Below are 18,528 nucleotides of genomic sequence, written 5' to 3'. Positions count from 1 at the left end.
TCTTTTTTTTCTTTCAATTTTTACTTAAAATTTTGAATAAAAGAAAGTTTTAAAAAAAAATTCATAATTTGAAATCTCTCTAAATTACTAACATTATATTCTACCATATTTGAGGGCTTAGTTACAGCATCATCTAATTGAATAAAACTTTTAAAAAAATAATGTCTACTAACTCTTCTCTAAACTTTTTCTTTCATTCTGGTCTTGGAAATATATATATGTATATAGTTTGTGGATAAAGTCTTGTGTCTACTAAGTCTTGTGTTTTATGATTTTGGGGATTTAAGTGTATAGAGTTATATTGATAAGGAAACCATTTATTTCAGGCGTGAGAGAACATGAATACATCCAGAGGGAGAAAATGAATGAGAGATTTGAGGCATCAGAATTAGAATGAGTTGGTAACACGGTTACCAAACGTATGTGTTTCTTGTGCCCCTAGGCTCAAATGATTATTGACACCTTTAAATTTTGATTGAACACACCACACCACTTCTCAAAAAATTGGCATCAACTCATATTAGGATTGGATTAACTGCCCAAATTGCATTTTAATAATATAAATTATTTTTACTCTGGTTTGAAAATTCTCATTATAAGTTGGGGATCAATTGAGCAGCAAATTCTCAGCCGCAAAATAGAGATTTATGGAAGTAAATTTGAACTCCAAGGAACAATTAAAAGCCAATAGGGGCTTATTACCAATCAATAATTTTTTCATTATTTTCAAACGTTTTTTAACTTATTTTAGACTATGCTCTTCTCCGCCTTTATTCTTCCTAGCTATATAAACCCACAAGAGGACATGTATCAGCAACAAGACCAAACAGTACTCCATAAATGCCTGATTGATCGGAGAGGTGAAGAATCAGAAGCATCAGAAACTACTTCCCGCAAGCAAGCAGTGGGATGAGTACTCCATAAACCTCTACGTTGCAAACATCTTTTCTTCACCAAGTCTCTTCCAGGACGTGACACCTGAAACCAAGCAGTATTATGAAGAGAAACAATGGCAGCCAGCCAGGTCCATTGCCATTTGCCACCATTACCGTATCTGATATCTCCCATATAAGTAATCTACACAATCAAACTGGGTCAGGCAGACATCTGCATTTCATCGGAAATAGATGTATATATATATATATCTTGGAGTATTTAACTTGACCTTTAGTACCTGTCCCGAGTGCTATATTGGTTCACCAACCGGATGGATATCATCATACAATCCAACATTTTCTCAAATAAGAGGATTTAGGCCAATTAAAAAAAAATTCCTTCAGATTTAAGGTTGATCTTATTCCAGCAGTGACCCAGTAAGTGGGTGGGAAATCAACACATTAACACCTCAATTAAATTTTGTTAGACTGGTGGAATTGAGCTACAATAAAATTCAAGTAAATTGTACTCAAAAGGTTAAAAAATACAGAATCATAAATATTTCAAATTAGCACCCATGCTAAAGCTGTGCAAAGGTAATTATAGACGTACCCTACCAGCTGTTGATTCTTTTGAGTCATCATCTTTGGTTGCATAACCCCATGCTGAGTTGAAGATGCTCTGGACCAGATAGCACTACTCAGAGAGGCATGACACATCAGTTGGACCGTAAAGTAGAGATGCAAACGAGTGACGTATCAGTTGAATCCAAAAGCCCTCTCCACGAGCAGGACATTTTATCTATTCCTTAGTTCAGTAACTACTTGAAGAAACATCCAGCAGATTTGAATGTTTCCAAGTAATTTACCTATTCCCCAATCATCTGATTGCATAGAGGCTCTACGGCACAGAAACCATGCAACAAGAAGAAAAAGAATAGCTCGACATTGGTGGTATTCACAAGATGGCATGTCTGACCTCTTGTTTACTTGCTTATGCAGTATTACATTCAGCTAGCAATTCGATTGGAAGGTCATCACTTGGTTGCATGGTCATGGTAAGAAGATGATCCATTTACAGTTGATTGGTAAGAAGACCATGCTAAGGTAGCCGTGCCAAGTGTAATAGCAGCAGAAACAGAACCCCACACCCACCTCTGCCTTTTCTTTCTTTGTTGCCTCAGATGCCGTGTCATCTCTATACAAAGTAAATAGCAGGAAAACATCAGAACTATTTATAGTAAACACAGAAAAGATGCACGCCACAGCCACACACACATCACTTCAACTCGACTCAAACTCAACCCAACTTTACATTAATTTGGTCAGCTTAGGTCCGATCTATTTATGTATATCTATATATATATATATATATATATATATATGATACTATAAATTTATGCAATTCTCTCAACTCTAGGATCATCTATGGTAAGATAATCTCTCTCTCGGATTTCTCACAACAAAAAAAAAAGCAAAAATAAGAAAGATGATGACTTCTCCACAAACCCTACTATTCCGGCTCAACCTATCTCTCAACCTTATCCATCGTCTCACCTATAATTGTTCCAATCACAGAGACTCATTTTCTTCCAATTCCATTGCCACAATCCATTCTCCAGAATCCTCGAAGCAAAACCTAGTGCTGATTCTGCAGACACATGCACACAAATCAATTTTAAACTCTTATCGTCAATTTTCACCAATCCTTGAATTTCAATTATGTTTGTTTTGTTCCATTTTCATTTTCCAATTGTTCCTATATTCACTTGCTCTCAACTGTTTAGTAAAACTGCCCAGGGGGAAATGAAAAGAATGTCAGGGCTTGATCCAATCCGTTCAACCCCGCTTGAGAGCAACCAAACGTGTCTAATTACTTTGTGCCCAGCCAGACGTAGTAGCTCAAGCTGAGGGTTGGACTGTACAGAGCTTGGATGAGCAGGGTCAGTTCTCGGGTTGAGCCAAGAGTCCAAGACTGACACCCGCCTGATCCAACCCACCCGTGTTGCAGCCTTATCTCAGTTAACTTCTGCTTTAGAGTAAAGAGCTTTGGTTTGGACATCTATCCCTAATCCATATACAATTGACTTGAAAAGTATGAAGAGCAAAATGAAAGAAATCAGCAAGTCAGCTTTCTGAATTATGAAGCTATGAGCCCTATAAGCTTATAAAGGTATATTTTCAACAACAGGAGTAAGTTTAACCCAACTCTTAATATATGCAGTCATGCAAAATCACAAATTCATAGTAACATATATCAAGGATCTACCAAAGATAAAACTAACAAAAGGTTATGATCACCAAATCTGTGACGACCCTATTCCAAGTATTATGATATATCTAGATTATAGTCACCCTTCATGGACACAAGTATGATGGTTGGAAATTTAATGATAAAAAAAAAGGGCCAAATTCTGATATGCCAATATTACAAAATTCAAAGCCTCTTTATCTACTTAAAGATGGGCTTTATACATTTGAACAATAAGAAGAGAAAAATGTACCTTACATAGAGGCTGCTTTTTGTAACTTTGTCAAATGCTGACTATATATCTTAATTTTTTCTTATATTTTTTCTTAAACGCATTTGTAATATATATATATATATATATATACACTTCCTGTGTCTCAAAATTATTGAGCTGTTTGGGGAATCGAACCTTTTATTGTAGTGATTTTTACTTCTTTTCTATTGTATTGACAAGAGTGAATTTACAAATTTATCTTTGTTAAAAGTCAAAATAGTACTCCGTAATTAGTGCACTTGTTTAGTCAAAATGATAGTTTGGGAATGTTATAAAAAATAGAACATCCATTTTTGGAATGGGACATGTATTTTGGGACATCTCAAAATAGAAAGATGGACAAGAATTTTGGGAGTTGTCTAACGATATTCCAGTATCTTTCAAGCCCAACATATCGGACACCAAGGCTGCTGCTTGCCACACATACATGCAAAAAGACCAATAGACCCAGCCTAGAAGTAGCATAAAATCAACACAAAGATACCATACCTAGTTTTAACAGAAGAATCACAGCTCCACCATAGCAAGCCAGACATACTGTAACCTTTCCAAGATTGCCCAAGTCTTAAGAGCACAGTTTGGCTTTGGTCAACTTATATCACACATTCCTTGAGTTTGACTAGGTTTTTGGTGGTCTAGATGCATCTAATTCTTGTCCACCTCATTCATATGTCATACTGGAAATCATTACTTCATTTATAAAACATTCTGAAGTTTTGTAAGAGTTGGAACTTAATCCCATGAGGATCACTATGTTAACTAAGTCATGGACCAGCGTACTATATCAAGTTTGTTGTTTTGGTTCCTACTTCTATTATGTGCATAATGATAAACAGAACACAAACGTGATAATATATTTCTTAGTATCATATTTATCCACAATTTCAAGTCATAAAAGAGCAACACATACAGGAAACTAAAAGAAAACACATCCATTTTTGGTGGGCAAGTTAAATCACGCTCAGCGTAAAAGTAAAAAGGTAAAGAAATCTCACCTATGGATTCTTGGTTCCTATGAGACATCTCCTGATTCACAGCCTCATAATAATGCAACCTGTCCCATAGCCGAGCAATCTCAAAGTTCTTAGACTCTATGTGAGCTTCCATCTCCATCTCAACCTCAGCCTTTGCGGTTCCTCTCCCAATGATATTTGAGACAAACCGGGCAATATGAACTTGTTGGGACAGATCTTCTGCAGGATCAACCTGCAGTTTTTCATTCTCCACTACATCAATGGGATCTGCAAGTGTCAACCCTACAAGAGACAACTGTTCCCGAATCCTCAGCCACCGGCTTTGCATATATTTCAAGGTTTCTTCTGCTTGCTTCCGCTTCTCTATCTCCAGCACTAAACTCAATCTTATTTCCCGCAATTCCTCTTCAACATCAGGCAGGGAAGCCTGCGGCCCATTCTCAGAAGACAATTCTACAAACAAGTAAGAAATACAAGTAAGCCTACCAAGATTGGAAAGCAGTAACAATAATATGATTGTGATGTTACTGGAAATATATAACAAATAAGGTGGTTTCATGGAAATGTTGAAGCCAAAATTATACAAGTTTTAGAGAATAATATTTTACTAATGAAGTGGGGTTAAAGGGTTCTGTAAGAATTGTAAACACATCCAATTACAATGCAATACTTCCTACTTTATATGTGATAAAGAAAACAAGAAGATAACACATTAACATATGCAAGTATGCTAACATATGAACAGGGACATCTAATCACATTGTCAAGTATTCAGATGCTATAGACAATGGCTTAAGCAAATACAGATAAAACCATCTAAATGACAGAAGCAAAGTGCAGGTACCTTCCCAAGCATCAAAAAACTCCGGAATTGGTGGCGTAAGATTTAAAGACTGTTCCACTCCCACCCCATTATTACTCTCAGCCTCTGTGTTGCTCTTGGCACTCGTCAATGCCAAATCACTTCTTCCAAGTACCCCATCATAACTACCATTCACATGCTCCTCCTCAACAGGACTAGGAACAGCAACAGTAAAAGTAACATCCTTGGTCTTGTCAGCAACCTCCTTTTCAGGATTATTTACTTTCTCACTTACATCCCTTTCATCTACAGCTTGTTTGCAAGTAGCAACACCAACTTCAGAGAAACTCTTGAGAAGGCGTGGCCCACGTCGTTTGTGATTGATGATGTAAGGAGACGGAGGGAATGAAGTTGGAGAATCCGGAAGCGGTGTTGGCTCGGGAGTGGCATAGAGTGCTGGTGACATCCGAGCCCAGTGGTGTTTGTGATTTATCGTTGTCACCATTGATGTACTGTTTCTCCTCTCCAATGTCGAGTTAGGAGCACTCATTCTGTTCTCCGGATTCAAATTAGGAGCATTGTTTCTCCTCTCGAGTTTCGAATGAGGAGCATTCTTTGCTGCTTGGATGGATTTTGAAGCCCCTGGTTCAAATAACCTGTCCAAAGCTATTGCTGTGTAGGTCGGCATGACTCTGAATCGTCAAGAAATCTAAACCAATTTAAAGCACCTGTGATCAGGCTCAAAATTTTCACGCATCATTGGACGAGCACCCTTTTGTATCAACCAAACAACATGTAAATTTTAAAGCAAAGAACACAGAGAAAAACAAAAGCGTCAAATTATCGAAACCCTAATCCGACCTTGGGAAAATCTCGATCCATATTCAAAAACCCTAGAAAACCTCGGTAATATATATGTATATATATAACAAAAAACAAATTAAATCAAAATATTCTCAGCTTCTCGAACAGACTTGCTCAAAGTTAATCCTTCAAAACCCAAGAAAAGTACGCAGAAAAAAAAAAACTGGTATATTGATTTTACATGGGAAGGTCTAACTTATGATACATATAGATATAAACATAATATATACCGTGTATGTGTGTGTGTATATATATATGTGAATGAATTAGTTTACCTTAGGATGTGAAGAAGGTGAGTGTGGAAACCCTAGAATGAGTAGGGATCAGAAATGCATCGTCATATGAATATGATCAATGCTCATCGTCAGTGCGCAACACGATAACGGATTCACTTCTTCTCCTCAATCCTTGGAAAGGGTACGAAGCTCTTCGTGGTATCGAACCGCAAAAAGTTTGAATTATTTCTTGGTGAGTATTATTAAATAGCTCTGGGAAAGGTCTGTTTCAGCCTACGAGCAATTATGAAGTGTGAGATCTGAGGAAGGGTAGTATCGACTTTATACAGGCTTTTAGGCTTCTTGTCCAAGAAAAAGGGTGTTTGTCCGGTCAAAGTCACCAACTAAATCCATGTTAAGGGGTTGGTAACTTGGTATTCGAAAAGTCGAAATTCTCTCTAATGTAAATCTTAAAAGTAGAACATTCAAAATATTACTCTATACTCCTACTTACCAATTCAAATTACAATATCGGATTCGTATCTGAACGTGACTATATGAGTATTTAAAATAAGTAATAATGCATATGAAATCCAGTGTTTTTATGTTTGCGGGCATCAAATTAGTCGATTAAATTTTGAAATTAGACTAAAATTCCAACTAAATTTTGAAATTAAAGGACCATTGGCTTATGCCAAATCCACACAAGTAATTTGTTTTTATTATAATTATCATTGTTAAAATTATATTTTTAATTATCTAAAACATAAGTACATTTAGTAATTCTTTAATTGACCTCTAATTTTAAATATAACATTGATTTGTTGTTTAGATCTAAATAACACTATCTTCTCTTCTTATAAAATTTGACACTCTTGTCTACTCATATTCTTCTCAAAATTTACTCAAAAACCGAAAATGTCTTTAGAATGCTCGAAAATGCTATTTTATCCATAATTAAACAAATAAAAATACAATGGGTATAATAATCATTTAACATATTCAGGTCAAAATCAACACTAATAAAGTTAGCTGATTTTATTTTTAAAACCATAGGAGATGTCCTTGTTATTTATACAAAGGAATTAGTCTTTCTTAAATTAAAAAGAAAATAGTACTTCTCCGCGAGGAGATGCTATTTTAATTGATGTGTGACTTCCAAGTAAGAAGGGTCTGTTTATTGAAAGGAAAAGAAAGTGAAGTAAATGAAAAGAAAATTTAATTTCTATTATGCATTTGGTTAGCATGAATTTTTTTAAAAGAAAATTGTGAGAAAATATTGTTTCATTAGTTTGGATAGCAAGAAAGTGAAAAGAAAATAATTTTATATACCAAAACTACCCTTACTAATTTAATATAAATAGCATAAAAATATATATATACGATTGGTTATGAATAAAATATATATCTATATATAAATGTCCAAATACAAATTTGGTAGTTGAATAGTTTTTTAATTTTTTTTTATTTTTTATTTTTATTTTAAGGCTGCAATATATATTAGGACTGTATATTAGATTAGTTCACTTCTTTTGTGAGTGTGGAGAAGACTCCTAATTTTAAGAATCATAAAATTGTAACCGAATAACAGAATTCTAATATAGATGAACAAAAAGATAAATGAATAAACAATTAATAAGAGCATAATAAGGAGTCAAAATATAATTATACAACTTTCGCGCCCGTGTTTTTTTGGAGGAAACATTTTCAGGAAATTACTTTCCTAAAAATACGCTAACCAAACTGTTAAAAATTTAAAAAAATTCTGTTTTTTTTCCTCTCTTTTTCTTTCTTGCTAGTAGAATAATCATGCACTCAATTATTTCCTCCATGCACTTAGCTTTATTCAGTGAATCAAATCCCATAGAAATTGAAAATGATGTTACCACAGGTGGAAATGAAAAATCTCGAATATAAAGGAATGGCATCAGCAAATATAATGGGACTTTCCATTCAGACCTCCATGTCTGCCAACCAAATGCAGCCCTACTCATAAAACATGAATGACTTAATTTTGTTTCCCCTGTTATATCATGGGAGAATGAATAAAGGAAAATATCCTCTTTCTTCTTTCCTGCCAATCTTCTGTTAAGCTCAAGCTCAAGCTTACATTTAAAACTACATAGATAACTAAAAATCTCTGAAAGATAGAAAGATATTTACTTGCTAGCCATATAAATTACAGAAGGCTGGTACACATATAAAGGCTTCTACCACTCCACTGAGTTGAATTTGTTCCAAGCATCCTGCAAGGATATCAGAAAGGATATCAAAAGGAGTAATAATAAGAATTATCAGGCAAATGCTTGTTGATGCCTGCTGCCATATGCAGAATTGTTCACTTACTCCCTCGTGTGCAGGAAAATGTATGTACACCTTAACTATTAACCGTCAAATTCCATTGGGCAGTTAAAAAAGTAGTTTATGCTTTTTATATCTAATAGCTAAGATTAATTCGTGCATAAATTCCTTACAAACCAGTGAGCTGGTGAACAGTCCTATTGCAATATATACATATATATAACCAAGAAATGATGAAGGAAATGAAAAGAGGCATAAAACCAAAACACTACAAATCATTATTTCTGTAGAAACTTCTCCTTTTCCTCAATGGGAGGAAATGAAGGTGCTTTCTTCAATTGTCTGGTTCCTTAAAAGCACATTCCGTTTGTTTCAAAGTAAAATACTCTTTTTGGAAAATATTTTTCTTTTTCAGGTAAAATATTCTTTTATTTTTACTTTGTCGGTATTTGGCAAAGGTCTACGTCGAAGTTGAGGTCAAGTCCATCAGGCGGCGTATGTAAAATAACTTGCCAAAAATTGATGAATAAATTATTTTTGTTAAATTTAAAAAAAAAAATTTCTTTGTAAATATTTTACGACAACCAAACACCAGAAAATAAAAAATATATATTTTCTGAAAAATATTTTACGTCCAAACAAACAGAGCCTAGATGTTTGATTACCAAAAGAGTAAAAAAAAAAAAAAAAAAATGATGATAAACAAGGCTCTCCCATCCCCTCCTAAGTAAAATACTGATCCCACCACACCCTTTCTTTCATAGACAAGAAAATCTTATTATCTATCATAAAGGAACACTGGAGAACCCGCATGCTCCAAGCAGAGGGCACTAAAAAGGCAAATTATTTTCACTGCATATTTATGCTGGATTGAGGGTTAAAAGGGACAACATCATCTTAGCACTAAAAGGTCACTCATATAAACATAACCAATAAAGGGGTTGTCCAGATCAATATTTGTAGTATTGGAACACTTGAAAGTCTTTATTTTTTTCCAGAAATTCACTTAAAGTCTTTATTCCGGCAACATAATGATTGAAAAAAGATTACTTCCAGTAAGAATCATTCTGAAAATTCAAATATTGATAACAAAACTAGATTTGATGTGTATGAGACATTTCTTCAGATGAATTCTCCTTCCACTACATTTCCAATATTTGTCGCACCTCTTTACTTGAATAGCTTGTCATATAACACAAGTTTATGAACATAAAAACACTGAGTAACTTAAAGTACGACGTCCATTATTATTAAATACATATTGAATGTATAAATAATTTTGGTGAATTACCTTGACCTCACCTTAGCCTTTAACTTGTCACCACATATAGAACTTTAGAAAAAAATTATAATCAACCTTCCCACAAGATATAACCAAAATACAGATTCCCCACTACCCTTAAAGGTTTGTTAGTCCATTAAATAATTTTCTCTAAATGCCGAAATTGCTCTTCTTTCAAACTAAATGACTTAATTATCCATACTCGTCATCTTAAAATGTTTAAAAAGTTCTATAAGCAAACTCTACAAGAATGCTATATTGAGAAGACAAGACAAAAGATCGTGCTTAGATTTATACACTCAACCTAATTAACTGATCTGTTATTTATTAGGATGAAATGGTCACTAAACTTTCATTCAAATTTTTTAATTTTTTGTTATATTTTTATTTTATAATTAAAAAAATGTTAAACAGGATATTAAACGGTTTGTCTCGTATCATAGGTACACAGCCATTTAATATTAAAAAAATAACACATATCGTATCATGTTATCTGTTTAATAAATGGGTCATATTTGTGTAAAGGATTCTGACACGATTAATAAATGGGTAGTGTTTGGATTGACAAGTATAACAAAATAAATTTGTCTCCACATGACACAAACACGACCCCTTAGCACGATTTGCCACCCTAAATTCACAAGCTCAACATTAATATTTTTATAGTTATAAATTCAAAAGCAAGAATTGCATTTCATGGACATTCTGAATTTATCAATTTAGCTTTCTATAGCATGGCTGGAGTTTTAAATTTTAGGATGCACATACTTATGAATCAAATGACTAAAGGAAAAGGGAAGCCAGTACCACACCTTAAGAAGATCAAAAACCTTTTCACATATGTACTTCTGCTGAATACTTGCACCTCGTTGCTGTAATTTGTCGGGGTGAACACAGAGAGTGGCTTTCCTGTAAGCTTTCTTTACAGCAGCAGCAGTAATGACTTCAGTTAAGGGAACTGGCTGCCAACCGCTATCAGGTCCAAGAATCTGCCATGAAGAAAATATGGTTTAGAGCTTGAGCTGACGGAAATCATCTATTTAGAAGGATCAATACTCTTACATTTAACTATGACAATCATCTGATATGAACTGCAAATATGAGATAACAAAAGGAAAAAACAGGAGAAATAGTGATTGCAGCTCTAGGCATATAACAGGAAAACCACAATTCAGAAGTAATAATCAACATATAAGAATGTATAAATCAATCTCGCTAAGACCATACTCTTTGACCCAAAAGAATAAAAATTGAATTGAGTATTTTTTTTATTTTCTTTTTTTCCTATTAAAAAGGAAAACCTGGAGGGAGGGAGTGGGGTTGGCTAGGGTATGCAAAAAAATTCTGCATCATCAGTAAAATCCTCACTCCATAGCCAGTAGTACAATGCAGATGCCACAATGCATGAAGGAGAGCAACGCCATTTTTTTCCTATAATTTCTTTATAAAAATATCCATAGTGCGCATCTGAATAGAAACCCTCGCAATCTAGAATATACGATAACCAAATATGTAGGATTCCAGTCAGATTGAGCCAAAACGTCAAGCCAAATAAATAACCCTAGTAACGGGATACTAGTAATCAACCAGGAAAATTGCGACTTTCAGATGATCCAACAAATCAATCAGTCCAATTTTATTTCTACAAGCCTCCTTTTTGCACACACACACGTGCATCTACCATTTATGCAAGTTGAGGCAAACACTTCTGTCTGAAATTTAATGTTTTATGCAAGTTCAGGTCAAAACGGAAAACATTTAAATAGTTCAGCGTGGACTAAATGCTCTACAAAATTGCCAAGGGAACCCCTAATTCAAGTTTAACCTTAAAAGGATTAAAAATGATAATGCATACATATTGGAGTGTCGAAAGCAATGCACGCAAGTTCCCTTCTTTCCCATTTGACCATCTCTTGACTTCAGCACCCAGAGTTTCAGCTAATCTCTGCAAACAATTTCGACGTAAGATAGAAAAACGAAAAGCTAGTGAATAATTCTGAAAACAAACTTCACTGGGAAGAAGATGTTTACATTTCTTTCTGCTTGCTCTCTTTGAGCAAGAAGATCACGCATATTCTTCTCTGCTAAAGCTTTTGCCTGAAGAAGTGACAGGAAAAGTTTGAGAACATACTTATAGGGGTAATAAATCCCAAATTAACAAAAAGGAGAAAGAAAAATAGAAAAGAAAGCACATACTGCACGTTCAGCTGTCCTGCGATGCCTCTCTAACCTAGCTTTACACCTCTGAGCTGGTTCACCTTCAACTCCTAATCAGTCAGTAATCAGTATTATAGGAAACTTCATATAGAAAGATATAAAAGCATCCAAGAAGAACAATGTCAAAGGTTGATGAGAAAGAGAATTAATGAAAAAGACACATTGCATAGAACCTTAATGCTGGTGTTTTACAAATCACATACCACCTTGAGTTGAAGAATATGAATATCTTGACCCGCTAAAAGACCCCACACTCTGAAATTGAAGATCCTGCAGATTTACTGTATAGTCAATAGGCTGTTGGGCATGCACGTCATAAATGACAGCAATGCAAGGTATACTCACAGAGGAGGAAGAGCTCTGTCTAAATCCACCATCCCTGGAAGAAGCAGAGGATTTCTCAGCAATCGATTTTTCTAGCCGTTCTCGTGCCTCATAAGTAGCCTTCTCAGCCATAGCTTTTTCAAAAGCACGTTCTCGAGCCTCTGCAGTTGCTCTCTCTACTGCAGCACGCTCTGCCCTGAGCCTGGCCTCCATAGATGCTTTCTCAGCTGACGACCTCTCCCTAGCCTCTGCACATACTTTCTCTAATCTTTCTCGGGCCTCCGCCATCGCTCTCTGTCGAACTTCAGCAGTTGCTCTCTCCACGGAAGTCCTTTCTGCCCTCTCACGGGCTTCAGCAAATGCCCTTTCACGAGCTTCACGGGTTGCCCTTTCAACAATCATTCTATCTTTTTCTTTTTCCCTCTCTTCTTCTATCTTTCTTAGGCGATCCTTTTCTCTTTCTTTCTCTTCTTCTATCTTTCTTAGCTGATCCTTTTTCAGCTTCCTTTCCCTTTTCGTCCTCTCTTGTACTTCTCTCTCTTCTGGTGTGAGGGCTTCATTAAGATTATTCTCTTTTCTTTCTGTATTTTGGCTTGTGCTTCCTTCCTGTGCAATTCTATTTCCTCCCAATGCATCTGATGGAGCAGTTCCCATTTTCCTTCCATTTTGAACCAACCCACCGTCCACTTGCAGTGGCATCAACTTATCTTTGCTTTCTTCTTGGTCAAAGGCAACTTGAGCATCCTTAATATGAGCTCCCCTGTCTCCTCGTTCATGAGTGAGCATATTCCGATTCCCAGGATTTGAGGCCAGTTTGGAAGCTTCCTTATTTCTCTCAATGTATGTCTGTCCAACACTAATGCCACCTTCACCTGATTTCGTCACACTGTCGTGCAAATGAAGTGACTCTGTAGCATTATCTGTTCTGATTTGGTTCTTCTTATGTTGCAAGTCATCATGATCCATGCAATATGAGTTGAACCTTTCATCAATCAGACCATTCTCCATTTCAACTGCTTGGGATTCCCCTTCACTATTTTGGGGTTCAATCTGCACCAATTTACCCTTTTTACAAGGAAAATCCTCTTCGGTCACTTTCGATTTTTTACTGCTTTTATCATGTTTGCAGGCTACTTGAGTTGCTGGTAGGTTTTTATTGTTACCCAGCTTATTTGCCACATCAAATGCTTTGAAAGAATTCCCCTCCATAAGGGCACTTGTTTTTTTATTCAGTTTTAGTTTCTCGGATTGGTCGTGATTTTTGCTTTGTCCCTTCAGTTCTACCCAATTACCAGCATCACTCATCAAGATCTCAGTTTCTTCCCGCTTGCTTGCCCTTTCTGACTTTTTCTCAAATTTTCCCTGCTTGAAAGCCTCCTTTGATCTCCTTTCACTTTCTTCTCTTTCATGATCCTCTTGCAATCTTTTTTTATTCTCTTCTTGCACCCAAGCCTCTTCAAGTCTCTTCTCCTTCTCTTCTCTTTCACGGGCCTCATTTAGTCCCTCCTCATTTTTCTCTCTTTCATGAGCCTCTTTTTGTTTCTTCGCACACTCTTCCTGCTCAAGAGCATCTTTCAGTTTCTTCTCATTCTCCTCCCTCTTAAGAGCCTTCACTAACCTTTTCTCATTTGTTTCTCTTTCACGAGCCAGTTTTTCCCTTTTATCAATCTCAACCTGTTCAAGAGCCATTTTAAGTCTTTTCTCACTCAATTTCCCCTCAAGAGCTTTTTCCAATCTATTCTCATTCTCCTCTCTTTCAAAAGCCTCTTCCTGTCTCTTCTCATTTTTTCCTCTTTCACGAGCCTCTTTTTGTTGCTTTTCTTTTTCTTTACGCTCTAGGACTTCCATTAGTCTTTTTCCATTTTCTTCTAGTTCAATAGCCTCTTTAAGTCTCTTATCATTATTTTTCCCCTCAAGAATTTCTTCGAGTTTCTTGTCATTTTCTTCCCTTCCAAGAGCATCCTTAAGAGTTTTCTCATTTTCTACACTTTCATTAGTCTTTTTTAATTTCTGTACTATTTCCACTTCATTCTCTTTCTGTTCCACTTCTAAGGGGTTCTCACTCTCTCCGCATTCATCAGCTTCAGTTAGTATCATCTCAATGCCTTGATGTCGTTGGGAAACTCTTAGTTTATTCACTTCCTCTTCCTGTTCATAAGCCTCTTGAGCCACTTGTACTTTCTTCCCATGTTCCTCTTGCTTGTGTGACACTTTAGTTACTTTTGGTAACCCCTTGCTTTCCTCCCATTCACAAGCCCCTTCAGCCACTTCTAATTTGCTCTTACTTTTTCCCCATTCATTTCCCTCACTAGCTGCTTTTCCTTTCCTACTGTACTCTTCTTGCAGGTCAAATGCTGCTCTTTTCTCCTGTCCACGCTCATGGAACTGTGCACTTTGTAACAAAATCTTTTCATCCTTTGCCTGTTTAAAGACCTTTTGTGAGTTATCTGTTTTAACTAATTCATAAAATTCTGTCTCTTCTCTCCATGCAACAGTTCTTTCAATTTTGTGAGATGCTTGAGAAGACTTATATTCCTTTCCATGCTTTTCCTTTGCAGATTTGTTAGCTACTTTTATATGTCTTTCCCCTTCAGTAGACTCTGAAACTAACTGAGTTGACTTCATTACTTCTTGCTTTCCCTCCCCAGCAAAGCCTTTCATTTCACTGTGTTCTCTATTACATGTTCCCTGCAATCTCTCATCTTTAGAACTGTTCAATGCATTAAAAATTTTGCTTGGATTCCCCTCATCTTTTATATCATTCTTCAAACCCAGTTTTGCATGGCATTGAAGACCCTCCTTCTTTCTCTCCATTAATTCTTTTGCATTTCTTAGTTTTGCTTGAGCCTTTTCCATTGCATCTTTCATAGCCGCAGCAGAGGCTGCAGCAGAAGAATTTGTGTCTACCTCCACATCAAAGAAAGGTGGAGAACAGTCTCCTGCCGTCCTTTCAAAAGCATAACTTTTGGAAGCTTTGAGTCTTGAATTCTGTCTACCAGAATCCCCTTGTTTGACAGCTAAAGCAGGAGGTGACCTCAAGGGTGGAGACACTTGAGACGGCTGAGTTTTGAGATTAACATTAGACATAGTTACAAATCTGTCATTTGGAGGAGGATCAGTTCTACTATATCCTTTCAGAGGTTTGCAATCACTTCCAAATGTCTGTATGCCAAAACTACTGTTTAGGGGGTGTGACATAGTTTTTCTGAATTGTTTTCCTTCCCTTATCCCCGCACTACAATTCATGCTAATAAGGTTTAAATCATCAGTTACCTGAAAAGGTGGATTCTTATCTTCTGTCTTTCGCAAAGTTTCATCGACTACGGAAGTATAGCTAGGGACAGCATGTAGTTGAGTTACATGGAATGCCCCATTTGACATATCTTCCTTGCTTCTTTGATTAGCCTTATAATATGATATGTTGAACTGCTTAATTTCATCAAATGCCTGGTGAGAGTCCCCATTCGACAAGCTTTGATTATTTTCGAAACAAGCAGAAGGATCCGACTCATCTGAGAGAGAGTCACTTTGAGCTGGAGTCCTATAAGCAGGAAACATGGAAAGAAATTGCATGATCATATTTCTATCTTTGCCATAAAGGAAACATTGAGAACCCTCTTTGTTCCCTCTGATATAAACAAAGTTAAAAGCCATTATATGGCCAATAGCAGCAAATGGCAACACACAAATACCTTCAAGCATGCAAAATAAACTTGGAAGTTACAATAGAGTCTTCCTAATCAAAGAAAATTAAAATTTTAAAAAGAAAAACAAAAAACAGCTAGGGGAATTCGGTATAAGACAATACTGAAACATTTTTTAAGCAGAAAGTCTCGAGCAATGTTTTGTTAAGCATGAACACCAACCTCCAAGCTTTAGGTGTAAAAGAAACTCAAAAGTTGTTACAATAAGACAAAAACAGAGGCCTACAATACAATAAAGGTGGCAATGAAAATTCTGAAATTGAAACACGCACACAAAATTATAAAAAAAAATCTCTTTCTGAGCCAATCATCAGGATTTACTAGTTACGTAAATGTTCGCCATGGAACTTAAACAACAATTAAGGTAATTCTATACTAAATAGAACACTTCAAAATCCATCATACAAACAACAAAATAGAAGTTCCCAATACTCTAAATCTAGTGCTCACCTCCAACTCAGATACAAGCAAATATACAAATCTGTTTGTCCTTTTTCAGATTCGAAGATAAGTGTCTGATGTAGTAATTCCATAAAATAAAGCCAGTCCATTATTTATATAATATAACTGACATCACCCAAAAGGGAGTTCACTGCATGGAAAAATTACACTGCATAATGTTTCATTCATACAACTCGAGTGCTTTAAGTTCACAACTTTTGACTAATGGTTATCCGCAGAAAGGATGAGTCTTACATTAGAAACTGTTTTTCATTGCACATAGTGTACAAGGATTTTGAGATATGTCGTATATATAAGAAACCAAGAATTCTTTAACTATAAATTATTAGACCATCTGAGAAATAAAATTAAAAATTATTTTATCTCCAAAAATCTAGACCATGCGATACTTATATGGTTAACTTGGGAAACATAATGGCAGATGATTAGTCATAAACTTCAGTCTCTTGAAATGTTTACTCTAGTTTGAGGTACTTTGATCCTTAACCATGGCACTGACCAAAAAGAACCTAGTTAGCAACAATTCAACTCCTAGGGCATTAAATTTATGAGTCACGGAGGATGAAATCCCTAGTTGGCCAAGCCACTAAACCACTCACCCTAACAAACTACACCGTTCTAAACAACATAATACTATCAAATTACAATCTAGCGAGATTTTTGAATAAAATTATGCAACCTCCATTTCTGGTGATTCAAGATAAATTCAATTTTATAGCACTAAACAGTGTTATAAAACTGGACCAGTAGCTCAAACCAGCTTCTTTTGGACCACTTCCATCAATTCCGGTTTCCCTTCGCCTCCTATTTTCCCACTTGAAATTGTGGAAACGGAACATAATCCTCTCTTCAATTATACACCCTCTACCTGAATTGAATGACTATCCATTTCTGTTAGCAATAATTATCTTTGGATAATAAAACCTCAACCCTAGTAACTGAACATGTTACCAACATGCCCCGCTAAAAGAAAACCAAACCCCATTGTTCTCACTCAAGTCCAAATCTTATATTCCCGTTAGGCAATTTCTCTAAAAACTCACAAACAATGACACATAAATAAATCACAGAAATGAATAAAACGGTACATTTTGTTGTACAAATGAAAAGAGATCAAACCAAATAACAACTAAAACGTTCTTTATACATTTAGGAAGAATAAATGAGGCACTACAACTATCATACCAGGCTTCCTCGGACGAATCATCTCCACCGCTCAATTGGCTGCACGATTCTTCGTAACAATGGGCGAAATCTAGACCGTTGAAACCACCAAACACTTCAGAATAGTCGGAGCGCCGAACATCAAAAGAAGCATCGGGTGTTTCAACCACCACAGGAAGATCAAGAATCGGAACAGACGAAGCTCGAGACACGTGAAAGCTCCCGAAAATCTCAGTGTAGTCTTGGGCGCGAGGAGAGAGAGTCGGGGCTCCGAACCTCGGCGGACCTCCGAAAACGTCGTCGTAGATGGTCTTCGTTGCGAAGCCGCTGGCATTGTGAGTTTTCTTGGGAGGAGAGTGCGAGAGATTTTCCATGGAAATGAAAAACCTAGAGGTTTTCTCTCTCGTCTTCTCTCTTTCTCTCTCTTCTGCTTTCACTTTCTCTCTCTGTGCAGAGTCTGTGCTGAGTCAGAAAGGAGAACAACGACGAGAGAGATGGGAGGGACAGAATGGGAATCTGGTGAATTGTTTAAATGGGCAAAGATGACTTTTCGTCTTCGAATCTTGTACTTATGTCGTCGATCATTAAAATAGTAGTAATAAATTAATAATAGTATTTATAAATATTAAATAATTAAAAATACGATGTTGTCTGAACTTTTACTCTTTTTAAACGAGAGAAATGAGTGATACGTTGAATTAGGCGGTCTTTGAAGTTTGAACTGTTCAAGAACGTGTCATGCATAAATTTATTCGGTCACTATCTTATATGTTGAAAAAATGTATTATAAATTCATCTAAAATTTTGTAAATTAAAAAA

At 36.0% G+C, this 18,528-nt stretch overlaps 2 protein-coding genes across 5 annotated transcripts; both read right to left on the bottom strand.

Annotated features, from left to right (window-relative positions):
* Positions 1–1,373: 1,373 nt before the first annotated feature.
* Positions 1,374–6,501, bottom strand: LOC132285752 (uncharacterized). Of its 2 annotated transcripts, none has more exons than XM_059787949.1 (4): positions 6,316–6,501; positions 5,219–5,904; positions 4,396–4,827; positions 1,374–2,073 (listed from the first exon to the last, which is right to left on the bottom strand). In XM_059787949.1, exons 2-4 carry the CDS (start codon positions 5,862–5,864, stop codon positions 1,913–1,915), a joined length of 1,239 nt encoding a protein of 412 aa, XP_059643932.1. In that variant the 5' UTR covers positions 5,865–5,904; positions 6,316–6,501; the 3' UTR covers positions 1,374–1,912. The 2 variants fall into 2 exon arrangements, with proteins under 2 accessions (XP_059643932.1, XP_059643933.1); XM_059787950.1 differs by having other exon boundaries at positions 5,219–5,885.
* A 1,646-nt stretch (positions 6,502–8,147) lies between these two features.
* Positions 8,148–18,210, bottom strand: LOC132280773 (auxilin-like protein 1). 3 transcript variants are annotated; one of them, XM_059782508.1, is made up of 8 exons: positions 17,731–18,210; positions 12,401–15,920; positions 12,259–12,325; positions 12,035–12,105; positions 11,870–11,935; positions 11,694–11,783; positions 10,651–10,827; positions 8,148–8,501 (listed from the first exon to the last, which is right to left on the bottom strand). In XM_059782508.1, exons 1-8 carry the CDS (start codon positions 18,081–18,083, stop codon positions 8,466–8,468), a joined length of 4,380 nt encoding a protein of 1,459 aa, XP_059638491.1. In that variant the 5' UTR covers positions 18,084–18,210; the 3' UTR covers positions 8,148–8,465. The 3 variants fall into 3 exon arrangements, with proteins under 3 accessions (XP_059638491.1, XP_059638493.1, XP_059638492.1); XM_059782510.1 differs by having other exon boundaries at positions 12,035–12,096; XM_059782509.1 differs by having other exon boundaries at positions 12,262–12,325.
* Positions 18,211–18,528: the final 318 nt, after the last annotated feature.

The sequence above is a fragment of the Cornus florida genome, unplaced genomic scaffold, assembly GCF_030987335.1.
Source record: "Cornus florida cultivar Cherokee Brave unplaced genomic scaffold, ASM3098733v1 CherokeeBrave_3.0.0_Hap2_Chr11, whole genome shotgun sequence".
Taxonomy (NCBI): Eukaryota; Viridiplantae; Streptophyta; class Magnoliopsida; order Cornales; family Cornaceae; genus Cornus; species Cornus florida.
The sequence above is the reverse complement of the archived record's forward strand: the minus strand, read 5'-3'. Positions and strand labels throughout refer to the sequence as shown.

Coding starts and splice junctions, on each gene's coding strand:
- LOC132285752 (XM_059787949.1), bottom strand. CDS start 5,864: ATGCCGACCTACACAGCAATAGCTTTGGACAGGTTATTTGAACCAGGG. Junction 4,828..5,218: donor GTTTTTTGATGCTTGGGAAG/GTACCTGCACTT, acceptor ACTTGTTTGTAG/AATTGTCTTCTGAGAATGGG. Junction 2,074..4,395: donor TAGGAACCAAGAATCCATAG/GTGAGATTTCTT, acceptor TACTTTGTATAG/AGATGACACGGCATCTGAGG.
- LOC132280773 (XM_059782508.1), bottom strand. CDS start 18,083: ATGGAAAATCTCTCGCACTCTCCTCCCAAGAAAACTCACAATGCCAGC. Junction 15,921..17,730: donor GATTCGTCCGAGGAAGCCTG/GTATGATAGTTG, acceptor TCCTGCTTATAG/GACTCCAGCTCAAAGTGACT. Junction 12,106..12,258: donor ATATTCTTCAACTCAAGGTG/GTATGTGATTTG, acceptor CTGACTGATTAG/GAGTTGAAGGTGAACCAGCT.